Source organism: Natrix helvetica (assembly GCF_964273705.1).
Source record: "Natrix helvetica genome assembly, chromosome: 1".
Lineage (NCBI taxonomy): Eukaryota > Metazoa > Chordata > Lepidosauria > Squamata > Natricidae > Natrix > Natrix helvetica.
The window spans coordinates 333,355,670-333,374,728 of NC_138548.1; the positions used below are offsets into that span (position 1 = coordinate 333,355,670).

The following is a 19,059-nucleotide window of genomic DNA, read 5'->3' on the forward strand; positions in this document are numbered from 1 at the left end:
TTTATTAACCTTTTGAGAAGAGAAGGCATTGAACGAGTGAGGCCAGCTTAAAGTGGACATGTTCTTCTTTCAGTGTTTGGTAACCTGTGGAAAAGGGCACAAGCGTCGGCAAATCTGGTGCCAATTTGGAGAAGATCGGATCAATGACAGACTTTGTGATCTTGAGGCCAAACCAGACTCCATGCAAGACTGCCAGCAGCAAGAATGTGCAGCTTGGCAAGTAGGACTGTGGGGCCAGGTACATGAAGCCATTTGTTCCTTCTGTTAGTTTCTTTCCAAAATATGTCAATCATTCTGCAAGGAAAAAAAAAGTTTAGTTCTACAACTAAAAGGTACCAAGCAAGACACAAAGCAAAGTATTGAATTAATGACATGGTGGTGATTATGATGATGGCAACCAGTTGGGACATTCATAGCTTCCTAGAACAATAGGAAATGAAAAAAAAAATATGTGCAAGTTGCCTGAATATTTGTGTATATATTTTTTAATTTATAAGCCACCTTTCCTCCAAGTGTTGTATGTGACTCCTACCCTTTGTAGTTTTATTTTGATAATTTCCAGGTAAGAAAGGTAAGGCTACTTAAAAATCTTCTCAGCCTTAACACAGTATTCTAATAACCAGATCCTAATTGTATCCAATGTGTAACTGTCTTGCCAAGAGAAAGCCAGTCTCATGCTATTGCTGAAGAAGTGAGTCATCTCTTTAAAGCAGGGGTGTCCAAACTTGGGAACTTTTAAGACTTGTGGACTTCAACTCCCAGAATTCCCCAGCCAGCTGGCTGGGGAATTCTGGGAGTTGAAGTCCACAAGTCTTAAAGTTCCCAAGTTTGGACACCCCTGCTTTAAACAATCCTACTGTAGCTAAGCTGGTCCTCACAGGAGTTAGAGCATGCTCTGGATACAGTTCTTAACTGTAATCTGATATTTTTTTTTAAAGTACAAAGGAATTTATACTGAGTCAGATTATAGGTTACCAGTGGTGGGATTCACTTACCTTCACTACCGGTTCGCAAATGTGAGCATGCACCACCTTCTGTGCATGCACACATGTGCAGAAGGTCATGCATTACATTGGGGCGAGTGGGCGGAGCATCCAGCTACCACCACTACCGGTTCACCCAAACCGGTAAGAACTGGCTGAATACTACCTCTGCAGGTTCCTTAGCCCAATTCTAACAGTCCAGACTGTTTATAACTATAACTTTTAGTTGCAGCAGTATAAAAATAAAATGCATGAAAATGGTCAGAGACTAGAACCAGAGAAAGCCTCTTGGGTTTTTTCTGACAGTTCTCATTCAGTTTTATGTAAGATTTTTTTTTTATTTTGAAAGAATTTCTAAAGCAGAAAATTTCTTTCATATTCCTGTCATCGGAATATGGGGTTCTCACGTCCTCATTAGTTGGTTTACAAGTTGCAAGGGGCGGAGATACAGTGAAAGATAGGACATTGATTATGACATTTCCAGAAGTTACAGTCTACAATTCAGTTGAATCCCTTGAGAGAATAGAGTAAGGAAATTCATCTTACGATGTTTGGGGTTTTTTCTAGTAACTTTGGTATGTCCTTGCTAAATGGAAGCCTTACCCTTGAGAAATGATTGGAAAATTTCTTCTTCCACGGAGGAAGTCAGAGAATTCTCCACCTCATTTCTCTAACTTCACATTTGGTGAAGAAATGTGACAAGCTTTCTGTGTCAAGCTCCACATCAGGTAGAAGGCCTTTTAAACCCTGACACTTAACTATGCTGTAATCTGGAAAATGGATTGAACCTGCAAAGAATATAGTGTGCGGTCTTCAAGGGAGATAACATCATGAAAATAAGTATGGAAGAGGGAGGACATTCTAATCCATAAATCACTGCACACATTTATTTGAAGGAAATAAAGAGGAATTTGGGATTTTAGTGAAAGAAATATATTTTAACTGTTTGATGTAATTGGAAGCAGAAATAATTGAAACAGTAGAAAGAATGGTTGTTTATTGTAAATTCTATTCAATTAATCAAATCCCTGCAGTTTTGGCAAGAGTTCAAAAGTAGCTTTGCAGTTGCCGTCTTGCTAAGGCTGAGAGAGAGACAAGTCCAAAGTCTTCTGGCTGGCTTTGTGCCTCAGACAGGACTAGAATTCACAGTCTCCTAGTCTCTAGCTTGGTGCCTTAATCTGGCTCTTCCCTGTATTGGGCAGGGCAAATTATATATTAGAGAAATTTAATTTCTGAAATCATTCATGTATATTGTGGTAAAGGTTCTGATTTGATATTATATGGTTGGTTCCAGATAGAGATTTCCTAGCACTATTAATTGTGTGACTATTCCAGGTGACCTAGTTATTTGCGGGATCGTATCCTGCCCCATACATCCCTTCGACCGATTCGCTCTCACAGAGAGGGACTCCTCCGGGTGCCGTCCACTAGGCAATGCCAGCGGGCGACGCCCAGGAGTAGGGCCTTCTCTGTGATGGGCCCGACCCTTTGGAATGACCTCCCCCCAGATATCAGGACTATCACCGACCTCCGCTCCTTCCGTAAGAAACTAAAGACCCACCTGTTCAATCTAGCCAGCCTGGCCTAATTCCTAATTCCCAATTTTAGTTCCTCAAGCCTGCATTTTTTAAAAATTTTCTAGGGTTACACTTTTAGTTGTTTTTAATTTAATTTTTTATTTTTACTTATTGTACAGTGTATGAGGTTTAATTTGTTTTTAAGGGTATGGGATATTCGTTTTTTGTATTCGTTTTAATGACACACCTGTACACGCCCCGAGTCCCTTCGGGGAGAGGGGGCGGTCTAGAAATACTGAAAATAAATAAATAAATAAATAAATAAATAAATAGGTTTCACATTTTAATTTTTTTTAAAAAATGTTAAACAAAGAAGAAATAGAAAAATACAGAAGGCTTCTATCTAGACTCCCCCCTCCCTTTAAAGCAGGGGTGAAACTCAACAGGTTCTGGAGAACCGGTAGCAGAAATTTTGAGTAGTTTGGAGAACCGGCAAATGCCATCTCTGGCTTGCCCCAGAATGGGGTGGGAATGGAGATTTTTCAGTATCCTTCCCCTGCCATGCCCACGAAACCATGCCCACAGAACTGGTAGTAAAAAAAATTGAATTTCACCACTGCTTTAAAGTTTTGTGAATCAGGCAAGGCATCAGTACAATTAGAAGGTTATAGGAAAGCCTTTCTCACCTAGAAAAGTCGGGTGTGAAGTTCCCAAGATATGACCTAATTAATTTACGAGCCTCGAGACAAAGTTCAAACAAAAAACATTCATTTGTTAGGATCAACATCTTGGCTTGATCTTCTGCGGAGACTAAACTGAATCCCACTTAATGGCGTCTGAACTTTACCCCGTGTCCCCTCCCCTCTGCCTGAAGTCATCAATCACATTCACCAACAAGATGTTATGGCAGGGTTCTGGACATGCGCATTCACATCCCAGTTACAAGAATATGAGATTTTACTCTAGCCAAAAGTATGCATGGAATTCTCCCCCCCTTCTCAAGTTGATAGTATTCATGGAAACGCTTTAGACGTTGACATCGGCTTTTCTGTACTCTTACCAAGGTTATACTTCCTTGGACATCAGTGTGTTAAACTATTGTGAATCAGTAAGTGTTTATTTGCAGAATCGATATATTCAGACCTTTTTTAAAAATCTGTGGATTTTTTCCCCCTCTAGTGCACAGTAACCTGTGGGCAAGGCTATCAGATGAGGGCAGTGAAATGTGTTGTTGGTGCCTACATTTCTGTAGTAGATGATAATGAATGCAATGCTGCAACCAAGCCAACAGATACACAGGTAGGTGTGGTGTGGTGATAGAGTAGACATGCAGCAATTTCAGAGGTTGTTTTTTTAAAACATTTCAAAAGGGTTATCGAGCCCAAGGTACAAAGATTGAAACATCATTGAAAATTTGTATTTATTTATTTAATTAATTAATAAACTACCCATCTCCCACTGAATGGAGGAGCATGCAACTATCTTGGATAAAATGGCTTTTCTTGCAAAGTGGTAGAAACCCATGGGGCACAATGAGCGCTTACGGGAGGATTCAGCCTAGTACAATTTTTCTAATCATTTTATAACAGTTAAAGATTTCTGCCTGTAGGGTGACTCTTAAAATGTAAGAAAGCATTAACAATGTAATGGACCAGTCCATATTAAATAGGACAATCCACAAAAAATGAGGATGCTGTTATTGCAGTTTTAAATCATATTTTAGCTCCTTCTTCTATTTCATTTTCTCATGATTTTCTTTTATTTGAAGTAGGTACTGTATCTTATCCATTTGGTAAATCTGTGCTTGTTCAAAAGTGCCATTTAGAATTTTCTTTCTTCATGCTCTCCTTGTTTGTCATTAGCTAATTTAATTCCTAATTCTGCCTCATCATTTGAATAATTATTGAAATAAATTCCAGTGTCTGTGATGTGAAACGGGCTAGAAACCACTTGCAGTACATATAAGAGCATGTTTTTCTGATACATTTTGATACGGTGGAAAAAAATCAATATTACCACCATATTCTTATCTAAATTGTTTGTATTGTATATGTTTATAAATGCTGTTTTTTTGTGGAATGGGAGTACATTTTGACACCAAATCCCACCATGATTTAGATTCCCAGAGAGATGTTACCTAATACAATAAAACTAGTAATAATTTATATATTGTCAAGCACAGAAAATCAAGAAAGCCAGGTAGTTCAAATGAATAAAAAGGTTTATTGCAAGTTTAAGCTCTCTACAATAATCTGAACTACTAACAGTCAAAGCAAATTAGGGGTAGATTCAATTTTAGGTGGGATGGACTTAGATCACATGTGGGTGGGAAAAGACTCGAAGCTGAGGATGCGTTTGAACCCTCCCTTGGGCTCAGCCTGCCCATGTCCTACATATATGCATGCATATATAATATATATTTATATTTTAGGATTTGCCCGATATACTGGATATATCCACTTTTTGCTCCCAGCCAACTGTTATGTGTTGCTCCCAGCCAACTGTTATGTGCGCCTGCGTGACTACCCCCACCATCTTTTACCCGCCTACCATCAAATTTTATTAAATATCCATTTAAATGTCTGCCTACCTACATCATAGACTGCCTCCCGGCCTCCATCTTCCTGCCATCTACTTTCCACCTAGTTACTATCTTCTTATCATCCCCTTATTTATCATTTATCATCGGATGTGGAACCTGGCTTGCTGACTCATTTTAACATCTATAGCACCCTGGCCCTTGTTACAGCTCTTCCAACTATATATTCGAGGTCAGATTTGCTCCAGCTGCGGGAGTCCCCCCTCTCACAGATATGGCCCTTTGCCCTTTCAAAGGCCCACCTTAATGACGGGTTTGTTAACCCCGAGAGGTGGAGGAAGCGAAGACTCAGGGGTTTTTTAACTAGATGCTTTTTATCCTTTTTAGGGGGTTCCAGGGTGGGTGGGAGGGAGAATCAGGCCAGAAGGGGGACTTTAGCCAGGCGAACAGGTGGGGCTAAGGGGGGAGTGAGCGGAGTGGGGGGAGGGAAAGTGACATTCCTATAGAGGGTTGTTTTATTCCAACGGTCGTGGGGAGGGGTGGGTGCAAGGACCGAACAAAATCTCGTAGTCGGTTGGGAGACCGTGGCTGTTGGACACGCCCGGTCGCTCGTACCAACCCCCGCAGCCTAGGTGGCCAGAACCTACAGAGCCAGGGCCTGAGGCTGATGCTCTGCAATGCAAGGTCCGCTGTTAACAAGGCCCCCCTCATTAATGAGTTGATCTCAGAGGGGGAGCCGGACCTTGCAGGGATAACAGAGACCTGGTTGGGCCACGAGGGTGGTTTGCCCCTCGTGGAGATGTGCCCGCCAGGTTACCATGCATTTCATCAGCCGCGGGCCCTGGGTAAGGGTGGTGGGGTGGCGGTAATCATACGGGAGAGTCTGGAACCGAAGGAGTTCACTGTGCCACAGATCTCCGGGTGTGAGTCCCTTGGTGTGAAATGGGGCCCAGGGAGGCAGTTGGGCTTGCTGATTGTATACTTGGCTCCTCGCTATGCATCAGCGGCCCTGCCTGAGCTCCTCGAGCTGATCGCGGAGACGGCGGTTGATACCCCCAAACTTGTGGTTATGGGGGATTTCAACCTGCCGTCGACGGGTGAAGCATCCGAGGTGGCTCAGGAGTTCATGGCTTCCATGACAGCCATGGACCTGACCCGATTAATTCAGGGCCCCACACACGAAGGTGGGCACACACTGGACCTTGTTTTTGTCTCTGGGCAGTGGACGAGTGATCTGGGAATAGGGGATCTAGTTATCACACCCCTGTCATGGTCAGATCACTCATCTCTCCGGCTCGACTTCCCCGGCGCTACCCCCCACCGCGGGGAGGCGGAACCTGATTGTCCCAGATGGTTCCGCCCCAGGCGACTGATGGAACCGGATAGGTTCCAGATGGAGCTTGGGCCACTTCCTGTAGCCCTGACCTGCTCCCGGACGGAGGACCTAGTGGCCGCTTGGAATAGGGCGGCGGCTGGGGCCTTGGACTGGGTAGCGCCTTTGCGGCCTCTCCTGCGGCAACGAACCACCCTGGCTCCTTGGTTCACCGAGGAGCTGAGGGTGATGAAACGCCACAAGAGACGCCTAGAGAGCAGGTGGAGGTCCTCACGCTCCGAATCTGACCGAACACAGGTAAGAGCCTATTTACGGACCTACCTTGTGGCACTGAGAGCGGCCAAACGTAGATACTGTGCCGCTCTCGTTGCGTCCGCAGATAACCGCCCTGCCGCCCTGTTTCGGGTGACTCGCTCCCTCTTATCTCAGAGGCCGCGGGAAGCCCCTTTGCAGGGTAGAGCAGAGGAGTTTGGGGAATATCTGCAGGACAAAATTGCTCAGATCCGGAGTGGGTGGGCCCCCTTCAGCAGACCAGGGGAGACGTCGGAAGCAAGTCCTGAGACACCACGCTGGGAGGAGTTTGACTCTGTTGCCCCTGAGGATTTGGACAGGTTGCGTGGGCGACTGCGAGCCACCACATGTTTATTGGACCTGTGTCCCTCCTGGCTTGTACTGGCATCCTGGGAGGTTACACGAGGCTAGCTCCTGGGTCTGGTGAACGCTTCACTTGAGGAGGGGTCATTGCCGGCCGCCTTGAAAGAGGCGGTGGTGAGGCCCCTGCTCAAGAGGCCTTCCCTGGATCCGGTGGAGCTAGCCAATTATCGTCCCGTCTCCAACCTTCCCTTTTTAGCGAAGGTTGTAGAGAGTGTGGTGGCACAACAGTTCCCACGTCACCTGGAGGAAACTGACTATCTAGACCCGCGCCAGTCTGACTTCCGACCCGGTCACAGCACGGAGACGGCCTTGGTCGTGTTGGTAGATGATCTCTGGAGGGCCAGAGATAGGGGTTGCTCCTCTATCCTGGTCCTATGAGATCTATCAGCGGCTTTCGATACCATCGACCATGGTATCTTATTGCGCCGGCTGGAGGAGGTGGGAGTGGGGGGCACCGTTTTGCGGTGGTTCTGCTCCTACCTTTCCAACCGGATGCAGTGTGTGTTGGCAGGGGAGCAGAGGTCGACCCTGAGGCCACTCACTTGTGGGGTGCCACAGGGGTCGGTCCTCTCGCCCCTCCTGTTCAACACATACATGAAGCCGCTGGGTGAGATCATCTGTGGTTTTGGGGTTGGATACCATCTGTACGCTGATGACACCCAGCTGTACATTTCCACCCCAAACCACCCCAACAAGGCCATCGAAATGATGTCCCGGTGTTTGGAAGCCGTCCGGGTCTGGATGGGGGACAACAGACTCAGACTCAACCCCTCCAAGACTGAGTGGCTGTGGCTACCGGCGCCCCGGTTCAACCAGTGGATGCCATCGCTGGCCATAGGGGGTGAACAACTGCCCCCTGTGGAACGGGCGGGCAACTTGGGTGTCCTCCTCGATGCCCGGCTGTCGATGGATGACCATGTGGCAGCCGTGGCGAGGGGTGCGTTCCACCAGGTTCACCTGGTGCACCAATTGCGCCCCCTATTGGATCGGGACGCCTTACGCACAGTCACTCATGCGCTGGTGACGTCTCGCCTGGACTACTGCAATGCTCTCTACATGGGGCTCCCCTTGAAATGCACCCGAAGACTACAGCTAGTTCAGAATGCGGCCGCTCGGGCCATCATAGGAGGGACAAGATACTCCCATATAACACCACTCCTGCGCGAGCTGCACTGGCTGCCTGTGGTTTTTCGGGTGCGTTTCAAGGTGTTGGTTACTATCTTCAAAACGCTCCATGGCATGGGACCTAGTTACCTGCGGGATCGCATCTTACCTCACACATCCACACGACCAATCCGCTCTCACAGGGAGGGACTCCTCCAGGTGCCATCCGCCAAGCAGTGCCAGCGGGCGGCGCCTAGGAGTAGAGCCTTCTCTGTGATGGGCCCAACCCTCTGGAATGACCTCCCTCCCGATATTAGAACTACTAACGACCTCCGCTCCTTCCGACAGAAGCTTAAGACCCACCTGTTCCAATTAGCTGGCTTGACTGATGTATAGTCCCATCTTTAACCTCCTGGCAAACATCTTACTGTGTAATTTTAAGGGAAATTTTAATTATATTTGTATTTTAATTTAAATTTGGTACAGCACATTCTACCTCCTCCGTCTACATGTTTATATGTTTATATGTTTATATATTTATGTACATTTATATTTTGTATCTATATAGTTTTTAATATGACTGTACACCGCCCCGAGTCCTGTTTAGGAAAGGGCGCGGTTTAGAAATAAAAGTTTACTTACTTACTTACTTACTTTCAATAGAAGATGAGTCAGTTATATTTGTGCCTGGACAGGGAGGGAATCTAATATTTTAATCTCTTATCGTTGCAATAGTGCAATCCCTAAAGTGTAACAAAATATTTGTAATATCAGTTATCTGATACTCTATTTATTTTTCTAATGTTCTTATTTATGAAATAGGACTGTGAAACAGTGCCATGTCGCCTCCATCCTAGCAGCCCAGAAACCAAGCAAAGCAGTCACAGAACCCAGTGGAGATTTGGATCCTGGACTTCTGTATGTTAAAACTAACCAATTTAGTTTGTTTTGTTTATTTTTATTTTTGTTTCCCTTGATAATTAACCCTACCTGCTGTATGAAAAAGGTTATGATACGCTTGTCAAAGGAATCCGCTTCTTGTCGGTCTTCTCTAGTGTTCTGCTACCTGTGGGAAAGGCACCAGGATGAGGTATGTCAGCTGTCGGGATGATCATGGCTCTGTGGCTGATGAAACTGCCTGTTTCCATATTCCGAAACCATCAGCAACCGAAGCGTGTCTTGTAATATCTTGTGGTCGGTGGAAAGCCTTGGAATGGAGCTCAGTAAGCAACCTCCTTGTTTAAATATGCCAAATATCTGTCCGTTGATCCTCTGATGAACATGCATAATTCACCATTAAGAGGAGAAGATTTGGAAGGCAAAGCCTCAGGGCAGCTCTTCTTTCATAATGCAGCAAGTACCCTTGTTGGAACGTAGCCAAGATGGTTTTACCAACAATCAGGTTAATACGTAGTGAAGCTGGAGCTAGTCCATACCTGGCAACCATCTCTGGTTAAAAGGACCAGGTATTCAGGGACGGCAAATACCCTGTTTCCCTGAAAATAAGCCTCCCCAGATAATAAGACCTCCCCTAAAATATTTACATGCATGCGCAGCCGGTCCCTACCATTTTCTGAGGGAGAAAGAGGGGGAACATGCCCCACATGCACCTGCCATCCATGCAGAATGGCCTCGCAGAGGCCGCTACCACAAACCCTAGCGACTGCGCCCCTTCTCTTAGTGGTGGCCGCAAAAAGAGCAGCAGGTCCAGCGATGTTAGGGCTGGCAAGAGTGTACCCGAAACAGAGACAGAACATCTGGTCCTCTCTAGATCAGCTTATCTGTGGGCCGCAGTTAAGGGGCCTCCTGCACCTCAAAAATAATTAGTCCTCCCCAAAAATAAGGCCAGGTGCTTATTTTGGGGATCAAAAGAAAATTAGATTCTGTCTTATTTTCAGAGAAACATGGTACCTATACCCAAAGAACTAGATGCAATTATTCTGACTTAAATAGAAGGCAGATTTGTAAGCTGCTAAAGCAATAAAAAAATGAGATCTGTTGAATCCACTTTAGTGAAACTTCTAAACCTACTTAAAATAGGTTTATATGCATGAGGATTTGTTTGTTTGGGTTGTTGTTGATTTTTTGTATTTATTTTTTTATTTTTTTGTATATGAGCCATAGTGGTGCAGTGGATAGAGTGCAGTACTGCAGTCTACTACTGCCGGCTGCCTGCAATTTGGCAGTTTGAGTTTCACCAGGCTCAAGGTTAACTCAGCCTTTCATCCTTCCGAGGTGGGTAAAATGAGGACCCAGATTGTTGAGGGCAATAGGCTGACTTAGATAGTGCTGTAAAGCACTGTGAAGCGGTAAATAAGTGCTATTGTTATTTCTCAAAATCTATCTTAAGGCTATGGCCAGCTATTCTCTCTCTTCTCTCCTTATTAATGTAGTGCTCTGTAACTTGTGGGCAAGGTAAGGTGACCAGGCAAATACACTGCGTAGATTACAATGACCAGAGTATCGATAGAAACGAGTGTGATGCTGAAGATATCCTTGCGACAGAGCAGGATTGCTCTATGCCATCGTGTCAGCAGATCAACCCGGGTAACAGGCCCGCTAATCCTTTTCCTTATCCTGACTATCATCAAAAAAACAATCGAGGAGGGCACCCAAACCGAAATCAAGGACATGGACATGGAGGCAACCAGTGGCGAACTGGACCATGGGGAGCAGTAAGTAGTTTCTGGGCTGTTGGAGTTTTTTTGTCCCCTTGGGAATCGGGTTCTACACTAGCTATAACCTGCTATATAACACTCCTCATTCCCCATGCCAATAAAATAAACGTTCAGTTCTCCCAGACTGGTTTATCTATGCTCCAGAAATTCAAGATTTTAAGGAGTTTGCATTCCTTCTTCTCTCCCACCTCCCCAGAAAACTAAAGTGTTCCCAACAACATGGAAAGATGGAGAAGACATAGTGATTGGCATCATATGGTTTCTGAATCAGTGAAACAAAGAATAATAGAAGTGATACCAATCAAAATCCTTGGTCAGAGGATTTACAAGTGACTTTGCAGCACTATCCTTATATTGTTATCATAGATAATTGGCAGGTGGCAGCAATCTTTTGCTACTGTCACTCGTACTTTACACTGGCTAGCATCATTTTGTACCAAGTGCAAATTCCAGGGACTTTTCAGGGGAAGCCCCACATAGAACCTATTGCAGTAGTCAAGATTTAGATACCTGGCATCAAACCTTGCCAGCTAGGGAACGTTTGCATCTAGCTATAATTGTGAAACTAATCTCCTAGACAGGTTTCACTTCAATCCAGGGATAGGTTGCTAGTGGCATTACTGCCGGTTTGAGCCGCGTGTGCATTTGCACCTAATAAGGTCTGCGCATGCACACAACGTTAGAAAAGAGGAAAAAATTATATTTTTGCAATGAAGATTGTTCTGCACCCGCGCAGAACCAAAAATCAAGATGGCAGCGCCGATCATAGAACTGGTTTGGGGGCATGGCAGGTCAAGTTACTACCTACTCGACCGAACCGGTAGGAACCCACCTCTACTTCAATCCCTAACTCCAGTTCTCTTACCAATAAACCATCTGCCTTGTCTATTGTAAGGTGGAGATTAGGACAAGATAGAAATACATGGTGAATTAATTTTTGGGTAGAATCCAGTTTTGTTTTAGCATTACTAGAAGCTTTTTCTACTAACAGAAGGGAAAGGACTTCCTTTCCGATTGCAATTGCTGCCACACTTTAAAGTCTGTTCCAGGACATTAGCCAGCCCTCTAAAGTAGACTTGTAAGGATATATGAATTGCTACAAGGAGGAGAGGAGAAAAATCACATAATTCTACAAGAGTCTGCAAGCATTTTATTGCTTTTCTCTATTGTAGCTACTATTTATGTTGCGCATCTTAGTGCTTTTCAAACTTGAGAACTTTTAAGAGGTGTAGACTTCAACTCCCAGAATTCCTCATCTATGTTTCTTTAAGGTCATCAAGTTTGAAAAACCACTGACATAGATTCATAGTTCTATGAGCTACTCAGAAGGTGAACTCAATTTGACTTTCTGAATGAAGCCGTGGGAGTTTAGTTCAGAAAAGTGATAGGTTGTCCAGTATGAGACAAAGACCTAAAGAGGACATTCCACAAAATCTGAGGGTGTAGTTATTTCCCCATCAGAAAAGTTTTTACCTGCTTGTTGTAGGTGTATATTTTGACATTTTTATTGTTATTGCTACTAGCGTTTATATTATCACTGCTGCTAGTAGCAAAAAAGACACAAAAGCTTTTAGACGCTTAAGAGATCTGGATTTATAGCAAGGATGAAATGGGAGCAACAACCTACAGTAAACATCCTGAGCCTGTGACAATTATATTTTGTAGTGCTCAAGTACCTGTGCTGGTGGATTTCAACGTCGAGTAGTCGTATGCCAGGATGAAAATGGATACGCTGCTGATAATTGTGATGCAAGGATGAAACCAGATGAGCTAAGGTCCTGCGAATCGGGACCTTGCCCTCAGTGGGCCTATGGAAGCTGGAGTGAGGTAAGCCGTTTTCCGTTTAGGTTTAAAAACAAGTGAACTCTTTTACTTTGCATGTGATTACCATTACATGGTAATGATGTACCACTATGAGCCACGGTGGCGCAGTGGTTAGAGTGCAGTACTGCAGGCTACTTCTGCTGACTGCCGACTGCCTGCAATTTGGCAGTTCAGATGTCACAAGCTCAAGGTTGACTCAACCTTCCATCCTTCTGAGATGGGTAAAATGAAGACTCAGATTGTTGGGGGCAATATGCTGACTCTGTAAACTGCTTAGAGAGGGCTGTAAAAGCACTGTAAAACGATAAATAAACCTAAGTGCTATTGCTATTACTATAATATATTAGTAATAGACTACTGTAATTACACAGGCTGTTAGATTGCATTTGAAAGTGAACTTCATTCACTGTTTCAAAAGGGTTTCTCCAAAAGTGTTAAGGCTTGGTCCAGGGATAATGATCTTGATCTGAAAGATCATGATTGTTAGAGTGGAGGAAAGGTATGTGAATGCATGCATTTATTTACCTCAGTGTGTCACTGACCACTAAAGTCTGCTGAGGTGATTTTTTTTTTAAAAAAAATCAAGACATTGCAAACAGTATATCAACAAAAGCCTATAAAAGCAAGTGAAGCACATACAATTAAACATGATATTAACTAGTGAAAGTTGATTCTGGAATAGATGTTTTTATTCTCTCCTTCATTGTGTATTATAATTGTTCTGTTTATAAAGCTGGATATGACAGGATGCTATTTTAACAGACCACTGTAGTAGTTGCTGAATCCGGGGTATCTTTAAGGGAGTTATTTAGAGCATGCAGGATTTCCTCCTTCCCACTCTGTCAACCGTGTTTGTGAGGCCAAGATCAGAACTAATCTTAAAAGATAGAAGGAAACAAATTTTGAATGCTTCATTCATTCATTCATTCATTCATTCATTCATTCATTCATTCATTCAACAATCCATCAATTCATTCATTCAGTTTGGATGCCAGCCGACTCCATCTAACTGTGCAGCTCACAAGAATAGAGTAATATAAAAATGACAAAATACAACAAATTAACCAGACCAAGTACAAACATAACCACAAAATAATTCCAAGATGGCAATCCAAACAATGAAGTGAATACAAAACATCACAAACAGGAGTGTCCCATTCAGATCTGAATAAATAATCAGATTTTCACAGCCTTCTTTCTATTTTCCACAGGAAAATAGAAGCTTGGAAAACTAATAGCATATCTAACAAGTTAATCTTATTCTCTCTTTCCCTTCCCTCTCCATATTGTTTTGGCACAATCAGTACTATTTTCAGTGTACAGATGGTCCTCAACTTAAGGCCACAACTGAGTTTGGAACTTCCATTACTGCAGTCAACCAGCAAATCACACCCAATTTTACAATCTTTTGTGCTACAGTTGTTATGCAAATCATGTGGTTGTTGACTTTGATTGTCAAAAACCCCTGGGAAGTCACCTACTCATGTGATACTAGGATGCTACAACTATAATAAATATGTGCCAGTTGCCAAGGATCCAATTTTTTTAAAGTAATCACGGGGACACTGCAATGCTTTTAAGTATAAGGGCCAGTCATAAATCATTTTTTTCAGTGCCGTCATAACTTTGAACTGTCATTAAATGAATGCACATAAATCAAGGACTACTGTTAAGTAATTAAGCTCCCCGTTAGGAGAGTGAGTATGCAGACAAGCTTAATGAGAGTGATATGGAAGAACACGCACAAACCAGCATACAGGGACACTGAATAGTATAAAAATATAGTAGTTTACTATGTAGAAATATAGAGGTATTCAGAGTCCGGTTAACAGTCCAAGTCATACACGGTTAAGTAATTCAGTTATCAAAATAGTCAGTCTAACACACAAAATATAGCTAACAGTTGCAAACCACAATACCTCACAATACACCGATCAGCGTCTAACAAAAAAGAGAGCTAACAGCCATTCTGGCTCCCTCTTATGGCTGCTTGAGGTAACAAACCAATTACATCTCTTAAACATTTAAAGTAACAGATACATTTGTTACAATCATAGCTTATATACATTGTCAAGCCAAACCTAGGGTTACATCCCTAACAACTACCTCTGTATATCAATTCATAAGTTTGGAAAGATCCAGGGGAAAAGAAATCCTTAGTGTGCGGAGCATCAATAATCTCATATCTCCCACATTCCATCACTGCTGCTAACTCACTCTGTTTTTGTGTTTTCCTTCCTTCCCCCCTGGAATCCTATGCCTGTTGAACGGCAGAAAAATTAATGTCCAAACTGGCTTTGAGTCAGACCAAGGAAGCATAAAGCAGTAATAATACTGGTGCTATCCATCATTGTAATGTATTTTCTTTCCAGTGTACAAAGTCATGTGGTGGAGGAACTAGAACGAGGCTAGTTGTATGCCAGCATTCCAATGGAGAGAGATTTACTGATCTCAGCTGTGAAATCCTTGACAAGCCACCAGACCGTGAGCAGTGCAATATGCAGGACTGTCCCCGAGAAGCTGCCTGGAATGCTGGTCCTTGGAGCTCGGTACGACCATAACATAATTATTTTATTATGTTACACATTATTCTTAGGAATGGAACCAAGTCCTTAAAAGTCACGGTCCTGATATTTGGTGGTGTATGGTTGTTTTCTTGTCTTTTTTTAAAACGAATCTTCACTTAAAATTCTTTTTTTAAAAAAGAAAAAAGGAAAAAAAAGAAAGAAATGATGAGTTCCATGTAGTATAGACATGTGGGGAAAGCTTCAACTCCCAAATCTGTTCCTTTTTTTTTAAAGCACTTTCTGCTTGATAGTGAAGTTTGTACACCTTATTAGCCCGTTTCGAGTTCTGTACCCCTTGCGTCTTCTCGTGAAGAATATTTTGTAAGCAAATTCCATTACACAACCTTTTTCATTTTTGTCTTCATCGGTCTGATTAAGCTCTTTAGCAACAGTCTGAACCCTCTGCAAAAGTGCCTTGGAATACTCATCTTACAGTGCTGCCATATATGTGTGTGTGTGTGTGTGTTGTATTTGTGCTGATAAATAAATAAAGGGAGACTAGTATAGATCTATTTCAAGCTATTTAGCTCTCATCAGCTAGCCATACCCTTACTGGGATTTGAACCCAGTAAACCCTAGCTGGCGAGAGCTAAATAGCTTGAAATAGATCTATACTAGTCTCCCTTTATTCATTTATCAGCACAAATACAGCACAAATATAACAAAGGCAACATTAAAAATATGGTTTTCTGCCTGTGTTCCCTCCCATATTTGGGCATACCAGAGGTTGTGACACAATATATATATATATGTATATGTATATGTATAAATATATATGTATAAATATATATGTGTGTGTATATATACATACTTACTTCTAGGTGTATGCAAACGTAACTGTCTGGGAATTATTTTTTTTAAAAAAAGAAGGAATAGAAATAAGGGCTTTTTCATGCAGCCACTACCCTCGTCTCGCATATACTCTGCAGCAACTTCACAGCATTGGGAAAGGTTCCCCACAACTGAGCCCTAACCCCATTTTGCCAGACAGTGCTCCCTTCCAGTTGGCCAGTGGAAGAGTGCACAAAATATATCCAGCTGTCAGCTCACCCCACTTCCTCCTTTCCTTGGTGCACTTTCTTTTTGTTCTCAAAAGGAGGAAAATAATTAAAAACTTAACCCACTGCTTAGTGAGGGGTCAAATAAAGATTCCTTTCGTGCAGCTTTGGAGAATAAAGTAAAGCACAGCAAGGCAAGATGTCACCTTGCTCTCTGGCAGGACAAGGAGAATCTCAGTGGATGGAATCGGGTGAGAGATCCCACCAACAGGAAAGTGCTCTTTATAATTCCAAAAGAAATTGCAAAATGCTATTTCTCTCGAATTGGTTCGATCTCTCACCCTTCCTAGAAGATCCTTAATGTTGTGGAGCTACTAGGAGAAAGCACCACTGTCTGATCTGTGTAGTCTTCCCTCCACATCCATAGAAAGAATAGTACACAAATGGTGAGATTACATGAGGGAAAAATCATGACTTTTTGAAATATAGTTAAGAGCATATCGTATAATTCTTTGTCTGACTCTAAATGTAGAGATTGAAGTAACTTCCTTTTAACCTCATTTTATCAGTGGACTTCTTGATTGATTTTAATTGTTCCAAGCCCTTATTGTTAATGTTCCAAATACTATAGATAGTTCTCAACTCATCAAGACCTTGATAATTAATGGAGAAGCTGGCAATATATTTTTCCCCACAAGTCAGTGGTACTATAATGGCATGTGATGATGAATAAACTCAATTGATAGAAATGTAGTATAGAAATTTAGGCATGTCTACAAGTATTTTGCATGTCTTAACTCGCAAAACTCACTATCTATCAGCCCAAAGAGTTAGGTTTAGGAGCATCCCTTCATAAGTCCTTCCTCAAAAAAGTTTCTGTTATCTTATGTCTCTGAGCCAACATAAAGCAGAGGTCTCCCAACCCACAGGCTGCGGCCCACTAGTGGTCCACAGTCCATTCAGAACTGGACTGTGCAAGCGGCTGGTAAGCACACATACAATTCCACTTACACAAGTGGTGGGCATGTGCGCCTGCTTGCACAAATGGAGTTGTGTGCACTCATACACATGCCTACCACTCATTCAGAACCTTTCCCCCCTCCTGCTGAGGGGCCAAGCTGGAAAGCTTGGAGACCACTGCTGTATAGAAGAGAAACAGTACTTAATGTTAAATTCAACTTGTTTAGAAATTAGCAAGTGTAAGGAAGAGCATTAGAAGATGCAACAGGCCTAGGGCAATAACTCCCCTGTTGGGATCTGGGCCTTGGCGGAAATCAATGATGCCAATTTTTGACAACAGTCATGCACGCCACATAGTAAATTTTAAAAACCCATTCACTCTGAGTCCCAGGTTCATATTCAAATATCAAATAATATATGCAGCCTTAATTGTGAGCAAGCTTCATAATGATTCAGGATCTGACTGATTATTCCCAAACTCAGACGCTTATACCGACACAATTCCAGGTACATCTTTTTTGCCATATTTAAAAACGGGTCTATGACAATTCACCACGGCCAATTTACCACAGGGACAACTCGCTGCAGGACAAGAGTTATGCTAGTGTCAAAGAAATAGTGGAATAGAATCGTGGAAGAGAGGATTCAAAGTGGGACAGAATGAAATGTGAATGGCTAAAGTTAAAATATATTTTTTAATTTATTTTAAATAATTAAATAGAATCGTTAAAATTGTTCTGCAAGCGAGTTGTCCAACAGCAAGTTGGCCAATGCAAGTCGTCCTACAGTAAGTTGGCTGTGATGAGTTGGCCATGACAAGTTGGCTGTGGCAAGTTGTCCCATTCCATTAAAAAAAAAAAAACCCTGAGATTTTGACCGGGTTTTAATTATTGTTTTGAGACTGGGTTGGCTTTTGTTTGTAACATGCTGTGAAGTGCTTCAGAGGTATGTGCAGATGGATTTCTAGAAGATGTCCTTGTGAATGCAATTGAAAAGATCTCATTCATTTGTGGATACTGTATTCAGGGGAAGGGGTTTTTTTCCCCTTACCTGGAACATTTAGTTGATTACTGCAGGCTTCTCTCAATCACTTTCTTCAAGTGAAAAATGCAAGGCATGCTTGTTTATACCAGCTTGTATTTTGGGAATAACCCTTAGATTATTGCAATGCAATTTGCATTTTTACCTTTATTTAATTCCATGCTAATAATAGATTCATGTCTTCTAAAGGAACTGCTCTTCCTTCAGTGTTCCTGAGTTCCCACAAATTAACCTTAAATGAGCTCAGCTGAGTTTTTCACCAAACAGATGCATAGAATGGCAGAAAGGAAAGACTTTTTATCTCTCTGTCTTTCTTGACTTGCCGGGTCCATTAAGGCATAGGCAGGCAAAGATCTTGACCTCAATACAACCTATCTTCACAATACAATCTATGTCACAAGTTCTGGCAAAGAGGCAAGGCAGCCTTCGGTTGTTCACAAGTCCCTGATGCCAGCAATTCTACTGGTAGATAAGTCTTTGTGGGATAGCATAAACACCGGTCCATAAATAAATACGCATTTATTTTATGTCCTGTGCAAATTTCTCACTTGAAGTGACGCCCTGAGCTTATCTAATAAACTCATTTTTCCTTCCTTCTGATGATAGTGCAGGAGGCACAAAACCATTGCTGAAGTTCTGGACCTTTTAAATCAATAGATATTCACCCCAGCTGAATTACTTTAGGACATGAGACATTAACCAAATAGTAGATTACCGATGATGCCCCTGTCAAAATTGAATACAAAGCAAACTCAAAATAAATTTTAGGCAATTATTTGGTGCATTTGGCCTAATTTGTCTCTAAAGCACTTTATATAGAGAAGAGAATCCTTTTCTATCCATTTATAAACTTCCTAACCT

General features: G+C 42.5%; 1 protein-coding gene across 2 annotated transcripts in view; it reads left to right on the forward strand.

Moving 5' to 3' along the window:
* The window catches only part of ADAMTS9 (ADAM metallopeptidase with thrombospondin type 1 motif 9), a 174,353-nt gene that overhangs the window by 95,137 nt on the left and 60,157 nt on the right, over positions 1 to 19,059 (forward strand). For both annotated transcript variants that reach the window (XM_081938876.1, XM_081938877.1), the window contains exons 22-28: positions 74 to 238; positions 3,680 to 3,799; positions 8,953 to 9,048; positions 9,186 to 9,353; positions 10,524 to 10,805; positions 12,474 to 12,635; positions 15,005 to 15,181. In XM_081938876.1, the coding sequence (XP_081795002.1) occupies positions 74 to 238; positions 3,680 to 3,799; positions 8,953 to 9,048; positions 9,186 to 9,353; positions 10,524 to 10,805; positions 12,474 to 12,635; positions 15,005 to 15,181 (1,170 nt within the window). The remainder of the gene's footprint in view (positions 1 to 73; positions 239 to 3,679; positions 3,800 to 8,952; positions 9,049 to 9,185; positions 9,354 to 10,523; positions 10,806 to 12,473; positions 12,636 to 15,004; positions 15,182 to 19,059) is intronic.